The 20,827-nt window shown below is 48.0% G+C and overlaps 1 protein-coding gene across 3 annotated transcripts in view; it reads right to left on the reverse strand.

Moving 5' to 3' along the window:
- SH3RF3 (SH3 domain containing ring finger 3) overlaps positions 1-20,827 on the reverse strand; it is a 371,490-nt gene that overhangs the window by 156,617 nt on the left and 194,046 nt on the right. For all 3 annotated transcript variants that reach the window (XM_037015534.2, XM_037015529.2, XM_037015533.2), the window contains exons 2-3: positions 19,610-19,885; positions 2,159-2,254 (exon numbers count right to left, since the gene is read on the reverse strand). In XM_037015534.2, the coding sequence (XP_036871429.2) occupies positions 2,159-2,254; positions 19,610-19,885 (372 nt within the window). The remainder of the gene's footprint in view (positions 1-2,158; positions 2,255-19,609; positions 19,886-20,827) is intronic.

A 20,827-nucleotide genomic window follows, 5' to 3' on the forward strand; every position in this document is an offset into this window, starting at 1 on the left:
GACCAGCCAGCCACAGCTCGCCCTCCCAGCCTGCACCAAGCCCCCAGCAGCCCTGGCTCTGGACAGCCGCTATGTTTGGCTAAACCCACAAAGGCACCTGGCCACGTCTTGGGCTGCTAATCTCCTGAAAAGCTGTCACTCCTGCAAACACGCATTAAGTGCCCACTGTGTGCAGTCACTTGGCTGAACACTAGGGACATTAACATGAGCAAGGTGAGGTCCTGAGTGGGGGTCATGGAGAGGTTTAGGAGGTGCTGGGAACCCTGCCCCTCCCCATGAGCAGACCAAGGCTCAGTGACTGGCTTCATGGGTGGGGAGCATTTGAACTGGGTTTCAGAAAGTGAGGAAGGTCCCTGCACAGAAGCCTGGCTTGGAAAAAGCGTGGTGGGGTTCAGGTGGCTGGAATCTAAGGTGCATGTAGAGGGGCTGGGGTGTGGGAGGCTGGGCAGGATCTCTGCCTTTCATGACAGGCTTGGAAATCACCACCCATGAGCAGCAGGAGCTACGCTGGGATGGGAGAGGGAGGCTGGGCTGGTAGGGGTGCCGGGCCCGGCAGGTTTGAGAGAAATAGAACTTCAGTGGCAACGAGGAGGGCGGATCAGTTGGGGGAGGCCGGGGTAGGGTAGGAGGGGCCAGGAGTTCCTCTAAAGAGACACAGATGGGGAGGCTGGAGCTGGGAGGCCTGCTCTTGGCCTCCTCCCAGGCTGTACCCCTTTGTGGGTGGGCCGGTCTGCACTTGGGAGGTTGATTCTGTCTGTAGGACAAAGGCCCCAAGTAAATATCTCCAGCACAAACCCCTGTGAGCTTTCTCCTCAGCAGCCACCTGCCCATGTGACATCCTGCTCAGTCACCCCACACCTCTGGCTGTCAGCCCAGACCGACCTCCTAGCTTCTTCATGCTCCACCCACTGCGCCCTCTGCCCCATCTCTGTTCATGGCAATCTGTCCCCTCCAGTAGCTCAAGCCAGAATGGGAGGAATCTGTGGCTCCCTTTGGGGTCTGAAATGTCCCATACCACCCATCCCCACATGCTATTGGTTCCCTTAGCACACAGCATCTGATGGTTTTCACCTCATGGCTGCCACCCTGGCCTGGGCCAGCCTCATCTGTCATCTGCACAGTGCAATGGCCTCACCACCTATTTCCTCTTCCACTCATGGCCTCCGTTCAATATGAACTCAGCAGTGGTGCCAAAGTGACGCATTAAGACCCCAGACACACCATCAGGCCAGAAGCACTTCTATAGCTTCCTGGTCTTCATGCTCTGACCTGACCATTTTACCTGACTGACCTCATCTCTTGCTGTTTGTCCCTTTGCCCACTGGGCCAGCCCCTTGGCCCTTCTCGTACTCCCTGACAGCCTGGCACCATCCTGTCATGGGTCCTTTGCACTGGCTGTTCCTTGTCTGGAATGCTCACCAACACGTCCCCTCTCCTGTTGCATTTTTCTCTCCATTATGGTATCACGTTATAATGTGTTAATACAGCTGACCTATTCTTGTCATCCCCCCACATTAGAAAGTGCATTCTGTAAGGGACTCTGTTTACTGTTGTGTTCAGCAGTGCAATGGCTGTGCATTATACATTAAATCACATTATATCATTTCTAAATTGAGAAAGGTCTTCAGAGATATTGATGGCCCAGGAGATCTGGGAAGGGAGGGAGAAAAGGGGATTGGATGGAATCTAGGCCTTGTTGGGCGAACTGAGGGGTGCTGTCCAGTGTGGTGGGGGCAGGGGAGCTGGGAAAGAGCAGGAGAGACCAGACAGCACTGCAGTGTACACAGGGGTCTCAGCTTCTCACCAATGGGCTACAGGGCGAACCCTGGGGAGTACAGGCCAGGGCTGGTTCTCGGGGACTTCCTGTGTGCCAGACCTGGTGGCACCCCGCCCACACAGCTCCGGCCCTGCCGGCCTCAGCCCACTCCGAGCACACACGCTGGTGCAGGAACAGCACTCAGGAGGGTGACAGCCACAGGCACACTGCAGATTCCTGCTAGGCCTCCGTCCTCCTGACTGGGGAGGCCCCAGATGCAGCCCTGGCCACCCCTAGATCATGGTGGAGTGGGCTTTTCCTTAGAAAAGGGAGTCCTGGTAGGTCAGCCCGCTCTGGGGAAGCATGCAATGAGGTGAAGAGGCGGCGGTCTGGTGGCCTTACCTCCACGTATAGGAGTGGGAAGATCCCAATCTTGTCCCCCAGCATCCCCTCCGCCCAGTTGTCATCCACTCTTCTGATCACGGTCAGGACTTCATCCTGGGGTTGCCCAGCCCACCGCAGACACACACACGTGGACACACAAAAGAACAAGAGGCCTGTTAGTGCTGCTGAGGCTACGTGAAGATGATTCAAAGAGCAGTTTCCGGTCCATTCCAAGATCAGACACATGAGAACCGCTAGCCTGCCTCCTGCCCGGCTTCTCTCCTGTTCTTTTATGTGCTGATCAGAGCTGCAAAGAACCTCGACTGGGAAAGCAGGGGAACTTAGTAGTACATATGTTAAAATTTGTGCTCTTACTATTTGTTTATTTAATGAATTTATTTAATGAAACAAATAATTATGAATGAAGTATTTATTTAACAAAATTATGCTGAGTAAATCTAACTTCAGCTAGTTTAAAACTTTTCAAGTTTCTGGCTCCCTCAAAGAACAAAAAAATGATCCAACGATCCAATCTGACCCCATTTATTGAGTACTGTGGGTATGTAAAGGTTTGAGCAACCCTCTTGCCTTCTCCACCTCCCCCACAGCACCAAGTACAGACACACAAAGCGGACACAGACGGCAGGACAAGAGGCCGGACGCCTCCACAGGTGCTGTGAGCTGCGGACCCTAATGATGGGGGTGGTGGGGAGACTGAAAGGGATGCCAGGCAAGCGGGACTACGACAGGGGCGGGAGGCTGCAGCAAGGGTCACGAGGTGACATGGATGACAGCAAGCTGGTGGCGCACCCGGCTCCCTCTCCATTCACCAACCTTCCTCGGCACCCGCGGCAGACAGAGCAACCCCCGAGGGCTCCTGGCCACCCCGACTGCAGCCCACACATCACCTCTCTATTGTTTGTCCCTCAAGAATTTGTGAGGAGACCAGCTGGCCATCTGGGATACACTGTGCTGAGACACTGATGGCCAGGCAGCCTCACAGGCAACCCCAGCTGGGTGTGAATGCACCGTCTGCCTTCCCAACAAGCCCTTGACACTTTAGCATCAAGCAGGAATGTGGGACTTGTAGGGCCCTCTCAGTAGCAAAGGGACATTTCAGGCCAGTAGACTTCAGGAATTCTCAGAACTGAGGGACTGCACAGGTTTGGGGTGTTCATCTGGGTTGAGGCGGAATGATCTAATGGGAACTGGGTATGCCTTTTGGGACACAGAGAGGGAGAGCCAAGGATGAGTGTGTAGGGAGTACCCCAAAGTGTTCTCCAAACTTCTGTCTCCCAGGAGCACAGGGAAGGGTTAAGGACAGTCACATCCCTGATTCACCCTGTCCTCAGCCCCAATTTCCCAGCTTTAAGAAATACAAAAATTATAAAATGATTTATGACCTTAGCATGTTTTTTTCCCCAATTGATGTAAGCCATAAAAATGTGAAGGACACTGTAAGGGAACCATTCCATTTTGCCATCCAAGGTAGTTGGCTCAAGCTACAGAAGGACATTGATGAGGACTTCCTTCTAGCAGATGCTCAGCACCTTTGCCGACAGCCTTGAGGGCCCATGTGACCACCTGGCTTGGGGAGAGGTGCACAGAGGAAGCCCCTTGACTCCCACACCCTGTTCACCTCACAGGTTAACAACCAGGTGAGCCCTGAGGCCACCGGGAACTCAAGTCAGGTTCAGCTGAAGGAAGGCCCCTAAGACTGCTGATCATGCAAAAGGAAAGGGAATTAAAGGCTTCCTACAAATCAGAGTTTTTTCCAACATCAAAAACAAACAAACAAAAAAGACATTCAATTTTATAATATTAAAAAAGAAGAAAATACCAGATAATTTGGTTTAAAAAAAAAGAAAATACCATAATATTCATACTATTATTTAAGACTGGTCTAGAAATTAGAGCCAAGAAGAATAAAAGAAAATAAAACATGAACTATAAATACTGGGAAGAAGAGTATACAATTTTCTCCCTAGAAAAACAGAGTATCAACTAAAAATTAGAGTAAGTAAATTGACATGGGCTGTTAATTTTAAAACAAATGCATAAAAATCACTGGGTTTCTATTCTACCAGCAATAATCAGTTAGAAAGTGTGATTAAAATTGGCTAACCACTAAAAAATAGTTCTCTAATTCACTGTGCATGTTAAAATAAATTCCATAATGGTTAAAAATGTAAATGTTACAAAAAAGAATTTGAATGTCCAAAAGAAAATATGAACAGATGCTTAATCTTGAGCTATCATATTTTGAAATGATAACAAAGATTTGGCTACAGAAAGATGAAATTCTAAACTGAAAGATGAAAGCCTAAAAACAGCAAAAACAAAACAAAAAGACAAACTAGAAAAATTTTTGCAGAATATTTTAGAGACAAAGACTTACTATTCTACTATATAAATACTTAAAGTCACAATATGAAAAGAAGACAAATACTTTATGAAAAAAATCAGCCAAAGGCAAACAGGCAACTCAGATGAAGAAAAAAAAAATTGCCATTGAACACATTTAAAAATATTATGCCTGACTAATAATTTTAAAAATATAATTTTAAACAAAAGATTCCTTTTTCTTTGTTCTTTTATGCCTATCGAATTAGCAAAGATGAACATAAAGCCAACTCAGTGTTGGTCAGCATGCAGGGAATAGGCATTTTATCAATTTTGATATGAATATAAATTCATGGCAGGCAGGTTGGCAATTTCTATTAAAACTCAAAGCCTGCATACCCACTGATTTCACAAAAACACTTCTAGAGACTCTATCCTAAGCAACTAAGAGATGTGTGAAAAGATTGAACTCTGAGGACCTTTATTACAGTGTGTGTTCAGCTAAAGAAAAACTAGAGACAAATGGACAGCAATAAGGGTTGGTTAAGTGAATATGGTGTTGTCCACCCAACACCCTACCCAAGCCCAGACCACCTAGCAATCCTACCTGAGGAGCAGGGGGATGGAGATGCATGGGTGGACCTCACTATCTGGAGGTACAGCCCCTTAGAGGATGGAGACCGCATAAAAGGATCATATGACTGTAGAAGTATTCCCTCTCCCCAAGCCTCACCACCACATCACTAAAGACCTGTTCACAGCAGTTCTTTTCACCTGGAGCATTATGTTTGGATGTCAGAAAAAATTACTAGACATTAGAAAATGCAAGGCAGAGCAAGCATCAGAACCAGACTCAGATATGGCAGGAATGTTGGAAATGAGATGGGAAATTTAAAACAACTCTTATTAGTATGCTAAGGGCTCTAATGAGTAAAGCAGACAGCATGCAAGAACTGATGGGCAATGCAAGCAGAGAGATGGAAAGTCTACATACATGAGAACCAAGAAGTAATGCTAGAGATCAAACACACTGCAACAGAAACAGAGCATGTCTTTGGTGGACTTACTAGTAGACAGAACATGGCTGACAAAAGAATCACTGAGCTAAAGGATATCACAATAGAAACCTCCAAAACTGCAAAGCAAAGAGAGCAAAGACTGAGACAGAACAAAAGAAAAGAGAACAGAATATCCAAGGACTGTGGGACAACTACAAAAGGTGTAACATATGCATAATGGGAATATCAGAAGGAGAAGAAAGAAAGGCACAGAAGAAATATTTGACACAATAATGACTGAGAATTTCCCCAAATTAATGTCGGATAGATACCAAACAACAGAATCAGGAATTTCAGAGAACACCAAGTAAGAAAAGGCCAAAAAAAAAAACCACCCCAAAATAATCCCTCCAAAAAACCCCTACACCTATGCATATCATTTTCAAACTATAGAAAATCAAAGATAAAGAAAAAATACTGAAAGATGCCAGAGAGGGCAAAAAATACTATACATATAGAGAAGCAAAGATAAGAATTACACCTGACTGCTCAGAAATCATGCAAGAAGGAAGAAAGTGGACTGAGATATTTAAAAGACTGAGAAAAAACAAAAAACAAAAAAATCCACCAACCTAGAATTCAGTACTCTGAAAAATTATTCTTCAATTAGCGATGGAGAAATAAAGACTTTCTAAGACAAATATGGAGAGAATTTGTTGCCAGTAAACCTGCCTTACAAGAAATGTTGAAAGAAGTTCTTTAAACTGAAGGAAAGTTACATAGGTCAAAAACTTGAATCTATAAAAAGGAAGAACATTGGAAAAGGATTAAGTTAAGATAAAATAAAAGATTTTTTCTTATTCTTAATTGGTCTAACAGGTAATGGTTCAAAATGATGTTCATGTGCATATCATATACATATGTGTATATATGTGTAATCTTATGTGTGCTGATATATAAGTGGCGTTAATGACAGCAATGATACAAGGACAGGAGGGAGGAGTTAGGATTGTTTTATTATTATAAGGTATTTTCACTACCTAAGAAATAGTGCAGTGTTATTTAAAAGTGAACTTGTAATTGTTGTATATTGCAAACTCTAGGGCAAACATTAAAATTTCTTTTTCAAGGTATACAACTGGTATGCTAAGAGGGAGAGAAATGAAATGCTATAAATTGCTCAATTAAAAATGCAAAAGGCAAAAAAGAATGAGAGATCAAAATAGGGGCCAAAATAAAGGGCAATAGATAACAGAAACAAATATGGTAAATATTAATCTAATAATATCAGTAATCACTTTGAATGTCAATGGTCTAAATGCACAAATTGGAAGTCAGAGATTCCGGTAGTGGATCAAAAAACAAGACCCAATTGTATGTCACTATAAGAAGCCCACTGTAAATATAAAAATCCCTATAGATGAAAAGTAAATGGATGAAGAAAGATATATTGTGCTGCTAACACTAGTCAAAAGAAAGTGAGAGTACCTACATTAATTACAGACAGAGCAGAATTCAGAGCAACGAACACCATCAGGGATAAAGAGGGGGGATAACATAATGATAAAGGAGTCAACTGTCCAAGAAGACATAACAATCCTCAATGTGTCTGTGCCTAACAGCAGAGAGTCAAAACACATGAGGCAAGACTTGTAGAACTGCAAGGAGAAATAGATGGATCCGTTATTATAGTTGGAGATTTCAAAACCCCTGTATCAGAAAAATGGGCAGATCCAGCAGAGAGAAAATCAGCAAGGACACAGTTGAAGGCAACACCAGCCATCAGTCAACTGGACAGAACAGACATCTACAGACTGCTGCATCCAAGCACAGCACGATACACATCCTTCTCAAGCTCACAGGGACATTTAAGACAGACCATTTGTGGGCCACAAAACACACCTTAACAAAGCTAAAATAATGGAAACCATATGATGTCTGCTCTCAGACCACAATGGAATTAAATTATAAATTGATAACAAAAATAACTGGGAAGTTCCACAATACTTACAAATTAACACAATACTAAATAAACTTGGGTCAAAGAAAAAATATTAAGAGAAATTCTGGTTCTTTTTAAATAAATGAAAATGAAAACACAACTTGCCAAAATCTGTGGACTGCAGTGAGAGCAGTTTTTAGAGGTAAATTTATAATATTGTTGCATATATTAGAAAAGGTGAAAAATCTAAAATCAGTAATCTAAGTTTCCACCTCAGGAAACTAGAAAAAGAAGAGCAAATTAAATACAAAGCAAGCAGAAGAAAGGAATACTGGAAATTAGAGAAGAAATCAAAGAAATTGACAACAGGAAATCAATAGAGAAAAAAAACTAACCAAACGGAGAGCTGGTTATTTGAAAAGATCAATAAAATTGATACATTTCTAATCAGGCTAACCATAAAAAAAAAAGAAAGGATACAAATTACTAATATCAGCAATTAAAGAGGGGGCGCTACTGCAGATCTGGTAGACATTAAAAGGATAATAAGGAATATTATGAAAAATTCTATGCCCACAAATTTGATAATCTAAATAAAATAGACCAATTCCTTTAAAGGCACAATCTGCCAAATCTCACAAGAAGAAATAGCTATTGTGAATAGGCCTATAACCTGTTAAAGAAGTTGAATAGTTAATAAACTTCTAAAACAGAAACCACTAGACTCAGATGGGCTCACTGATGAATTCTACCAAATATTAGGGATGAAATGTATCAAATTCTCTAACAATCTTTTCCAGAAGACAGAAGCAGGGGTACTACTTCCTTCCCAACTCTATGAGGCCAGTATTACACTAATAGTGAAACCAAACAAAGACACAGTAGGCTTTAGAAAAACTTCAGACCAATGTGTGGGGGATCAAGGGGAAAACAGTGTAGCACAGAGAAGGCTCATAGTGAATCTGTGGCATCTTACTACACTGATAGACAGTAACTGCAGTGGGGTATGGGTGGGACTTGATAATATGGGTGAATGTAGTAACCACATTGTTTTTTCATGTGAAACCTTCATAAGAGTGTATATCAATAATACCTTAATAAAAATTTTTTAAAAAATGAAAAACTTCAGACCAATGTCTCCCATGAGTATAGATGCAACAATTCTTAACAAAATATTAGTAAATTGAATCCAATAAGGTATAAAAGGAATCATACAACACTATCAAGTGGGATTTATCCCAGATATGTGAGGCGGGCTCAATATTCCAAAATCAATTAGTGCTAATTCATAACATCAACAGGCTAAAGAGGAAAAATCATATCCTTATATCAATAGATAGAGAAAAACCATTTAACAAAATCAAACCTTCATTCATGATTAGAAAAAAAACTTCTCAGTAAACTAGGATTAGAGTGAAACTTCCTCAACTTAAAAAGCATTTACAAAAAGCCTATGGCTAATATGTGTAACAGTAAAATGTGTATCATTAAAATGAGGAAAAATGCAAAGATTTCCTCTTTAGCCACACCCTTTCAACATATTGGAAATACTATCTAATGCAATAAGACAAGAAAAGGAAATGTATATAGATTGAGAAGGAAGAAATAAAGCTGTCTTTGCAGATGACATGAATGTCTATGTAGAAAATCTGAAAGAATCAATAAGAACAAAAAACTCCTGAAACTAATACACAACTATAGCAAGGATGCAGGATATAAGATTAATACAAAAGTTACACACTTTTCTATATACTAGCAATGAACAAGTAGAATTCGACACTAAAAATGCAATACTGTTTATGTTACCACCTAAAAAATGAAATACTTAGCTACAGGAGGAAAACTACAAAACTGATGAATGATATCAAAGAACAAAATAAAGGAGCGATGTTCCATGTTTACGGATAGAAGATTCAAAATTGTGAAGATGTCAGTTTTTCTCAACTTCATTCAAGGCGATATCAATCAAACTCTCCAGAAGTTATTTTGTGATATTGACAAATTGATTCTAAGATTTATATGGACAGGAAAAAAATCCTATATAATACTGGAAGAGAAGAACAAAGACTATGCAACTTCAAGACTTACTTGAAGCTACAGTACTCAAGACAGTGTGATATTACTGACAGAAATGTAAACATAGACCAATGGAATACAACAGAGCATCCAGAAATGGACCTGCATAAATAAAGAAACTGATCTTTGGCAAAGGAGCAAAGGCAATACAATGGAGAAAAGACAGTCTTTCAAAAAAAGGTGTTGGAACAAGGGGACAACCGCATGCTGAAAATGAATCCATACACAGACCTTACACCGTTTACAAAAATTAACTCAAAATGGATCACAGACTAAATATAAAACACAAAACCATAAAGACACATCGAATGAAGAACTGTTATCCAAGATAAAGAACTCTTAAGACTCAACAATAAGAAAACAAACATTCCAATTTAAAAATGGGCCATAATTAACAGATACCTCAACAAAGAAGATACACAGATGGCAAGTAATACGAAAAGATGCTCTATATCATATGGCATTAAGGTAATGCAAATTAAAACAAGATGTCATTACAGACCGATTAGAGGGCAACCCCAGAACACTGATAGCACCAAATTCTGACAAGGATGTGGATAACCAGAAGCTCTCATTCATGGCCGGTGGGAATGAAAAATGGTAGAGACACTTTGGAAGACAGTTTAGTGGTTTCTTACAAAACTAAACATACTCTTACCTTATAATCCAGCACTCACACTCCTTGGTATTTATCCGAAGGAGCTGAAAACTTATGTCCACACAAAACCATGCAAAGAATAACTATAGTAACTTTATTCAAAGTCACTAAAACTTGGAAACAACCGAGATGCTCCTCAGTTGGTGAATGGATAAACTGTGGTACATCCAGACAATGAACATTATCCAGCTCTAAAACTAAATGCGTTATTAAGTCATGAAAGGACATGGAGGAAACTTAAATGCTTATTACTAAGTGAAAGAAGCCAGTCTGGAAAGTCTGCATAGCTATCGTGTGACATTCTGGGAATGGCAAAACTATGCACAACTACGGAGACAATAAAAAGATCAATGGTAGACAGGGGTTGGGGGGAGGGAGGGAGGAATCAGCAGCACAGAGGGCTTTCAGGGCAGTGAAACTACTCTGTATGAAACTATAATGGTGGGCACATGTCACCATACATTTGTCTAAACCCACAGGATGTGCAACACGGAGAGTGACCCTAATGTAACTATGGACTTTGAGTGACAATGATCTGTCAGTGTAGGTTCATCAACTGTAATAAATGTGTGTTGGGGAGCAGGGGGCATATGGGAAGTCTGTACCTTCTGCTCAATTCAGGTGTCAAAGTTGCTCTACAAATTAAGTCTATTTTTTAAAAAAGCTAATAACATGAGTGATGAAAATGAACAAACTAAGCACCTGTAAGAATATAGGTGGAGCTTACAAATATAATTTGAGAGAAAACGAAGCTGGACACACACACACAAATTCTGCATGATTCATTTATTAGAAGTTCAAGAACAGATACAGTCCATCTATGATGTTAGAAGACAGAAGGGAGGGCCTGGGGCACTGGCATCCCACTGTTTCTCCCCTGGGTAATGATTAGAAGGATAAATTACATATATATGTAAATATATCTCCAATCATCAAGCAGCATGATTTTGATCAATGGTATTAGTATATTATGCTATACTTAGATAAACAGGTGTTTTTAAAAGGTAATAGTTCATGCAATGTGGACAAGTCACAGCACACAAGTACTGCAGTTGGTCCTGACACGTCTCTGATATACATGATCCCATACTGAGGAAGCCAGCCGTTATGTGAACAGCCTGAGATCGAGTCACAGAGAGCCAGAAAAGGTGGATAGCTGAGCCTGGGAAATGAGGGGCAGCAGGATGGGGCATGACTACTGTCTTTGAGCTTCATTCCCAAGCTGAAGGGCTGGGCTCATTCTGAGTCACCCAGGAGGGTGGGATTAGCACTAAGGGCTCCAAGTTACTGAGAAGAGGACACAGCTCCACATGGGGCACCTGTCCAAACATGAGCCTGCCTCCTAGGCCAGGGAATCTATCATCACTCCAAGTGTTAAGCAGAGCCAACTTGGCCTCATCCAGCTGCCAGTATATGAGCATCCCCTACCTAAGTGCTAGGCATGTGGAGGAAATGATGCCTTCTCAGGAAGAGGTCAGCACCTGGTGGGGAAGGCCTGCTGATACAGAGATGGACATCACCTAATAGAATGTGAGCACAGAAAACTCCCACCTGAATACAATGGGGTGCAAAATCTAATCATGTCCCACGTGCTTCTGAGACAGGCAGGTGGAGCCCGCACAGCCCCATCTGCCCATCAAATGCCAATCCACTGAGGTCCCAGCTGTGGCTTGGTGGCAGCTGGCAGCAGGTGTCTGATCTGACTTAAAATGTGATGGGGGTGATTCTTGGTCTCAGGGCTGCAGGCATCTCAGGCCAGGGGAAGGGTCTAGAATGCTCCTACTGCTGTGGCATGCTCTTTGTTGGAGAGACTAGGCTGGAAGCATGCTTGTTTGTGTGTATAGTCATTCGCTGCACACAGGAAGGGGTCACCAAGTGCCTGTGAGAGCTGAGGGGCGCTTCCTGCAGCTCTGTGTCCACCCAACTCAAACAATGGAGATGACCACCAGTGAGAACATTTGAGTGCTGGGCAGCAAGAGTGTCCACTCCAGCATGTCCCCAGCCTGAAATCTGCAGTGCTAGGAAACCGTCCTGACACCTGTCCCCCACACAGGGCCAGGGCCGCAGTGGGTGCTTTCCCATGGCTGGATTGCATCAGATTCCAATTTGCTGTCGCATTTCAAAAACCTGGAGCCAGTGCTTTCGGAACGAGGAAAGGAGACCGACCTGCTCCATGGCTTCTTTGGAATATGAGCAGCCACATACTCCCCAAATGCTGTGTGGGCTTATCTACGGCAGTGGCACAGCTGACCTGCCCGGCTGGATGGCTTCAGTTGCTGTTTCATAGAGAATGGTCTCCTGCAAACTGCCCTCCATGTGGCAGCTGGCCCCAACCTCAGGACAAAGCCATGCCCAGGGGATGTGCCAGGAACCACCATGTGCATGGATGGCCTCCACTGAGCCATGCTGTCTGTCCAAGGTGGGCAGACTTTCTAGAAAGGGCCAGGCAGTTAGCATTTCAGGATCTGCTGGCCTTACTGCCTGTCACATACTGTGCTCTGCTGTTTTAGCATGAAAGCAGCCAGAGACAACACATAAATGAAGGAGTCTGTGTGCCAACAAAACTTTATTTACAGAAATGCAGCAGGTGGGCAGGATTTTACCTGTGTGCCCTGGTCTTCCAGCCCTTGCCTGATGCAGGTAAGCAAACACAATCTAATTGGATACCATATACATCACTGATATCAGAGAGTGGACATATTTCTGGGCCACTCAAGGTATTCTATGAATGGCAACATTTGAAGATTTTATGAATGGGAGTGGTTTCCATTGTGGCATTTCACTTTCAGATGCATGACTCCATCTCATTCATAGGTTTCATGTAAAGTGCTCACAACCACTGTGGCCAGCAGACGTCCACAGGCTGCTCTCCCCATTCCTGACATGTCCAAGCTCTGAAAATGCATGAATGCCACTGCGATATGGCAGCAGCTCTCCTTTGTATTCAGGTGGTCTCAGGGTGGTCCCAAATGAGCGTATGTCTGGGCTGTGAATGCAATGTGGTTATTAAAGGCTATAAATGGCTTTCTTTCCGAGGCTCAGTGGGTAACATGTTTTCAGAGGGTTCAGGTACCTTGGTAGGCCCACCACCTAACAGCGGCTCGTAAGCTGTGTTTCTAATTCATTTGCCCAATTCTCCTGGAGTCTGTGCACTCATTTCTACCTGGGAAAAAGCAAAGCGACAAACAGATGGTCACACTAAAGCTCTACCTTCCTGACCTGCCTCGAGGCTGGTGTATCTGTGCCGCAAGGAAGCCCTTGTTTGCCACTAAGGCGGCTGGCGGAGCGCACTGTCCTTCAGTGCCTTCGTAAAGGTGCATTTCAGTAAATGCTACAGTTCACACATCAGGCTCCCCCTGAAAGACCAGGTCACTGAGGAGCTCATGGGGCTCCTTAGAGCTCTGGGTAAGCCGGCCCCCAAGGGCCTCATGCCTCACTCTGAAGTGAGGGGCGTGGCAACATCAGAGACATGCCTAGAACAGGCGCAGAAGGGCCTGTAAGGGCCATGCACTGCACGCAGATGCCCCTGGAGTGCCTCTCCCACCCTGCCCCCTGCACCTGCTGTCAAGGGCTTTGGGAGGGAGCACCTTCAGGGTGGGTACGTGCCTGGGGACCTGGCCTGTCACACATGGCCCTCCTGGGAGCATTAGCCAGGCACAGACTGTTTCGCAGAGAGAAGGGGCAATTACGTAGGAGCAGTGCACCCACTCAGCCTTGTGCTGCAACAACACAGCACTGTTCCTGGGACAGCGGAGGGCAGTTCTCAGCAGGCTCTTAATGGAATCACAGCAGCCACGGGTCCCCTACTGTCCTGCTGAGGCCCCAGGCAGCCACGCTTCCCCAGGGCCCTGGGGCTTGCTCCGGCGGCCCGTTCCATCACCCTGTCCTTACTCCAGAGGCCTCAGCTGCTCAAAGCAGGTGGCACACATGAGAGCCGGACTCTTGGGCCCAGGGCTGAGGGGAGCCGGGCGGAGGTGGAGAGGCTGAGGCCAGAGGCGGCTCCCTCTTCAGTGCTTGGAGCTCTCCCCACCTCACGTACACATACTCATGCATGTGCAACACATGCACATACACGGGCTGCACACACCACACGTGCCCACACCCTCCAGCAAGGTGGAGGGCAGGTGCCCTGAGGAGCCCTCTCCAGATACAGCCGCTGGACTGTAGCACTTGAGGGTGGGGCTCTCTGTGCCCACCCAGTGGGCTGGCACAGCCCCATGCCCGCCCAGCACACAACCTGGGGTTGATAAATCTGGGAGTGAAGGAATGGACTGCGCGAGAGCCTGGGTGAGCATCTCGGCGAGGCCACGGCAAGACCGGCTGACCCCCTGCTGGGATGAGGCCTAGCACCCTTCGCTGTCAGACACGTACTCAGAGCCTGTGTGCCCCCACTGTCCCATGCTGGAGACAGGCAGCGGGCGGGGGGCGGGGGGGCATGCAGGCTGTGGGGAGGCAGCCACAGAGGACTTGGGGAGCCACAGGCTCAGCTGGAGAGAAGCCGGGAGGCCAGTGGGCGCTGGGTCAGGGCCCAGTAGATAGTGCAGACTCTGATGCTGGCTCTGAGGAGGGCGGGCCGGGGGTTTGGGCAGGGGCGGCACAGGCTGGCACAGGTTGAAAGGCTCACCAATTCCAGCCTCGGAGGGGAGAATATGCTGGGGGGCACCTGCAGAAAGCTGGAGGACAGTGGAGTAGGGCACACAGTGAAAGGACTGTCCCGGGAGACAAGCTCATGTTCTGGACAGGTTTGAAAATATTTCTTGACACAGCTTCCGATACTCCCCAAGCCTCACCGACAAGCCAAAGTGATCTGTTGTAGTTTCTGTGACTCCCATCTTGATGTCAGAAGAGGGGCCTGGGCAGGACATCCTTTAGCAGCCCTGGCTGTCCCCCTGCCCCGTCACCTCCTCTGAGCTCTGAGTTCATCCCCGTAGCGCAGGCACCCTCTCCACACAGGCCCAGCGGCACACAGAGGTGCCTGGCTGTTGCCCAGTGGGGGACGGGCCCAGGATCCAGAGCCAAGAAGGTGGCTGGCTTTCTCTGGCACCCTCTCCAGGGCCACCCATGGCGGGGCCATGAGGGGAGAGAACAGAGCAGGAGCTGTGGCTCTCCTCGCCAACCCACTTTGGTTCCCAAGGCTTCCAGGCCTGAGGGCTTCCTGAATACCCCCCGGAAGCAGCAGAGGTGACATAGGGCCTGAGCTGTAGGCACCAGGACCAGAAAGGTATAGCTGACTAGCCCTGGAAATTTTCAGCTTGGCAAGTATTAAACACCTTAGGGAGGATGTTCATTTTCCTGTGAGCATCTGGGCTAACATAAAAGGGGTATGTATCTGACACAACAACAACTTTTCCTGAAACAAGAAGGAAGCAGAGGGCAGAGAACAAATGAATGTCTATTTGAGCTCAGTTCTCACTGAGCTCATTGAACCCTATTATCAACTCCACTTTACAGTTAAAGAGCAAACTCAAAGGCTAAGTAAATGTCCCAAAGTCACCATATAACAATTTGAAAGTGTCATAATTTGAATCCTCGTCTACCTGGTTCTGTAGCCCAAACTCTGTCTACATCTGATTTTTATCAAAGCCTGTGCCCTGGTCAGAACACAGTTGGGGATTACTGCTGGGTTAATTCACAGAGAAGCCCCACACTTTGGGGAAGTGATGATTAAACATTCAGCAGCATAACAGGATCATATGGAAGGGCCTTAAGGGGACACCGGCAAAGGGTTTTTGCCAACTCAAAGTACCCCTTAGGCCCTGGAGGACTCGGGGGTGAGACAAGGATGAGAAGGGGGCTGTCCCCGTGCCCACAAGCTCTGTGGCCTCTCCACACGGTGGTTGTGGTGGGGATACAGGCCGGTGTGGTAAGCTTGGGTCCCGGCTGCAAGTCCAGAGCAGAAGTGATTCTGCGGCTGGCCGGGCACTGCCTGAGCCTTTGAGGATTTCTGAGCATTACAGTGACTTTGCCAAAGGGCAGGCCCTGGCCCTTCACATCCAAAACAGCTGTCTGGCAAGGTGATGAAACATCCTCTTAGCTGGAAGTCACAGAGACAGGGGTCAATAGATACACATGAAATCTTGTGTTGCGTGAACATAATGTGGAGTAAGCTGCCACCCAAAGAATGGGACTCAAGGTCCCTCTGCCTGCCAGGCCCTGAGCCCAGCACTCTGCTCTGCATGGCTCCCTTAGACCTTGACATCCCAAGGCAGGTGCCAGTGCCCTGACCCGGATGAGGAGGAGCTGTTGGCCAGACAAGGGTGAGGGTTTTGCTAGGGTTGTACATGGGACCCCAGCCACAAAGTCCTTGCACCAAGGCACGTGCCCCCCAAAGCCAGCCTTTCCTGTGCAGGTGGAGGGCAGAACACGTACAGGCCTTGTGCAAGCTTGTGGGCACCAGCTGACAGGGCTTAGGGCCGCAGTGCTTCTCCCCTTAGTCTTTTTATTTGCACAGTCACAGCTTTTTGGAGCGTGACTTTAATAAGTCACAAAATGAGCTTTTTATAGCTGCTTTACAAAAAGTAATTATGCATCCTCTGCTTAAAGGAAGTAAGACTTTGGTTTTAGAATTACTTTAATTAATGTGATTTTAACAGGACTGTTCAAAAGCCAACACCAAAGGTAAAAATCTTGCTTTGATTCCCCTGCTTTATGCCTCTGAAACCCAATCAATCCATCCCATCACAAGGATGCTTTTTAAAGGTAAGTTAGCACCAGCCACAGATTTTAGAGACCCCTCTTTCCTTGCTGACTCCAGAATGGAACACATCAAACAACAAAACGTTCCCAGGAGAAGCCAAGCTGAACTGGGCCAGCGGCACCGAAGCACAGAGAAGCGTGTGGCTGCCCAAGCTGCACAGCAGCTGAGGCTGGCAGAGGATGCAGCACCCCAGGCACGGGACGAGTCCCATCAGTGTGTGGGAGGGCAGCCCCAGGCCAAGTGGTGCAGGTGCTGGGAAGCGTAAGCAGAGCAGGGGAGTCATGGCACATCACCCACGTGATTCGGAGGCTGGATTTGGGAATGTTTAGGGCTAAGAGGTGTGGGCAGAACAGGTGCATGGTAGGGGTGGCTGTGCCCCAGTCCAAGGTGGGAGATTGACTGTGGCGTTGGTTGTGAACGGGTATGTGAGCGTGGTGGGGGTGGTCCAGCGTGACTTTCACTGGGAATCATACCCACACGTCTGCAAGCTTCTACATTAACCTACAGGATTCAAGAAAAGGAAGTCCTTGGAAAACATCCTACAACACTGCATTCTTACATGGCCTCCTGCGGGAACAGCACCACGGTCTGTAACAGGAGACCCCAGACCCCTGCATCTCCACCTGAATGCCCCCTCTCCAGTGAGCCCACATGACCACGCCCCACCTCAGCAGTGGTCTCCTTCACCCCAGGGGTGGTCACGGTACCCCTGGAATATATCTAAAGTAAAAGCAATGCCAGCCACTAACGAGTCTGGGGAAGCCTAACAGAGCTCTACTAGTTCCCGGAGGACCACTTTAACGTTTCTTTGAAATACCCAACATGAAATTTTACCACTGAATATCTTGGAAGCCTTACTAAATGGTTAGTCTGCCCCTGGGTGACCAGTAGAGCTCAGGGTTCTCTGAAACTCTTTTGAACACTCATTCCTTGAAATGCTCTGGCCTGGCCCCTGTCTAGACTCAGGCTCCAGGAGGGCAGCTAGCCTTCCTGTGTCCCTGGGTACAGCACAGTTCCCAGCAGAGTTGGGGCCAGCTCACACTGCTGATAGGTGGGCAAATGCCCCTCTGTCCTCTTGTCCAGGGGCTCTGATCTCCACCTGGAGTTGAGTGTCCCAGGCAGAGGCTCGCAAAATGGAGCCAGCCGTGGCCATGGCTGCAAAGGAGGGCCTTTGCTCACACCGGGAGAGGTTGGAGCTCCAGATTCTGCAGCTCTCAGCTGAGAGGCTCTCCCAGCTCAGGGTGGGGAGGGCCTGTGTCTGTCCCTGGAGCTAGGGGTGCTCAGAGAATGCTAGAGCCACAACAGACCCTGTCTCCTGGGCCCACCTGACGCCGAGAGGGCACGGAGCCCTTGATCTTGGTCATGGGCGATGATACACGGCGTTGCAGGCCCCACGGCTTCCCCTGGGCTAGGCTCTCCAGTGTCCTCTGGGCTGCACAGGGAGCCAAGTGGGGTCCTGTCTGTCTGCCATTGCACTCCGGGCAACCTGCCACCCTAGGCCTCAGAGAGAGAGGGGCAGGGATGGAGAGTAGGAGAGAGGCCTGCATCTGCTCCTAGGAAGCTACGGCAGCCAGGTGACGATCGCAGCTAGCATCAGAACGCCTCGGTGGAAGGAAGGAAGGAAGGAAGAGTGGACTTCTGAACAAAGAACAGATTATTCACTGTCAGGCGGAGCAATGGAATGAGACATAAATAGCAGCCGTGCACAGGACATGCCAGTTTTGCTAAGAAATGGTGTGCGCAGTCCTCCAGCAGCCCTCCAGAGAGCGCAGCACCACAGCCAAGCTCTGCACAAAGCAGATGGGGAGAGAGAGACTGACAGACAGAGACAGAGACAAAGGGCAAGAATGGCCTCTCAGAGATGGACAGAACGTGGACTTTAAAGTCAGAGATTTCAGTTAGAATTGTAGCTCTATTATTTACGACTGTGTTGTATGTGTGTGCAATCGAGCTAGCAGGGGTGGAGGGAGGGAAGGAGGAGAGACCGGGAGCAGGCGGTCCACTGCTGGCCTTGGTGAGGGACACAGCTGTAGTGATGCTGAAACACGTGTGCAGACGACGGACCCTAGGTGACTGCCACCAGCTGAAGGCTCCACACTGCCCCCGCCACTCCCTGCCCAGGGATGTGAGAAGGAGGGCCATCCACACAGCCTGGGACCTGGGGGTCTCGGCTCCAAAGGGAGCAGCAAGGCCTGAGGCCACCGCCTCTGTGCCCTGAATGCTTTACAACCCCTGAGGCCTGCGACGGGCGGCCCAAAGCTAGGCCCTTGGCAGCTGTTGTAGCTCCACGGGGAATGTTCTTAGCTTGCCGCCACCCCAGGTGCCTCTTGGCAAGACTGACCCAGCCGCTTCACACCTGTGTGCCTCCCTCCGGGGCCCAATGACCTTTCCCTAAGAGTGGAAGGGGCCTTTGTGGTGTTTCCCCAGTGAGTGCCCTTGCAGGGCGGTGAGTCCCGAAAGGGCTCCTTTCCTGGGTCCCAGAGTCATCACATGGATACCATGCCTCGGATGGTGGAGCACCCTGCTCCTGTGACCCACCAAGCACCCTGTAGCTCCTGTGGAGCCGTTTGCCCAGCTGTGGGCATCTCATTCCACCTAATAAAAACTCAGGGAGCGGAAACCCTGGCTCCCTCCCATTCTGAGACCCAGGGAGGTGGCAGCTCCAGGCAGGAGCCAGGCTTCCATGCAGGGAAGGTGGGGCCAGGCTCCTGGCTGGGAACTGCTCCTGTGGAAGGCGCACAGAGGCCCCTCTTACCTTGGTGAAGGTCAGACAGTCCTTGTCCTGGTCTCTGTCCTTCATCTCAAAATCATAAAGTGCTTTGCCCTGGGGCGGGGCCTGGGGCAGGGGCCGCACACACTGGATGTAGCTGGTGGGCAGGAGGCCGTGCGCACCCTGCAGCTCCCCACGGTACCAGCGCTCGTCCACCCTGCGCCGCAGGACGATGACATCCCCCTGGCTGAACTTGAGGTCGCCAGGCTCCCTCCCTTCGTAGCTGTGCACGGCTTTGCCATAGGGAAGCTGGGGAAGATCCTGGAAGCAAAATACAACATCTGGTTACTCGGTGAGGCCTTTCTGCTGCCACACTGCTTCCGGGGCTCCTAGTCCTGGGGGCACACACAGAGTGCCCTGGAGGGGAAGGATTTCCAAGGAACAGATGCCCATCACAGGAACATGAGGCCACAGCCCCGCCTGGACAAGGGGTCCCTACAGAGGTGACCCCCCACAGACAGCACGGGTGCAGGCCAGGCCACTGCTCCAGACCTTCCACATGGACCAGCTCTCTCTGGGCTGGAGCTGAACTGTCTCTATTTACGGGTGAGGGACCCAGACTGTGAGAGAGAAGGCAGAGCCCCACCTGTCAGGGCAGGGGGAGGGAGCGGGGTGGCAGGGTAAGGCAGGGGCGGGCCTGAGCTGCGGGAGCCAGACGGAGAGGAGCAGGTGGGGTGGCCAGAGACCGGTCAGCAGATGCCGCTGGAACCCCCCAGAACTGGACCAAACCAGCACGGTCCAGTGGGACTGGGAATAGACTTCTAGCTTCACTCAAGTCTCGTTTACCTATAAAGACTCATGACCAACAATATCAAGAGTTTACAGTCATAATGCAACCCCAGTGAGGGACCTAATAAGGAGAAACTCCTGGGGTGAAACTGCAATATTCCTGAATCCTCGTCGGACCTTAGTGCACCTCCGTGCAATGGGTGTTTCCACGGGGTGGGCAGGGGTAGCCACCTCCTTATCAACAGGTGATGGCGTGGGCGAGCCAGGGCATCCGTAGACCGGAGAGGTCGGTGGGGCTCTTCCTCCCCAGCCCGGTCCCGAGGGATGCGGGGCGGCTGCTTGTAGGAAGTAAATGGGTTTCTCCCACTTTATTTCTCCCTTTGACTGATTGCGGTTTCAAAGGTACTTTACTCTGGAATTTGCTCCCTGGAGTTGCAGGCTCCTTTTCTGGGAATCTCCCCAGAGAAATCATGA

The sequence above is a fragment of the Manis javanica genome, chromosome 1, assembly GCF_040802235.1.
Source record: "Manis javanica isolate MJ-LG chromosome 1, MJ_LKY, whole genome shotgun sequence".
Lineage (NCBI taxonomy): Eukaryota > Metazoa > Chordata > Mammalia > Pholidota > Manidae > Manis > Manis javanica.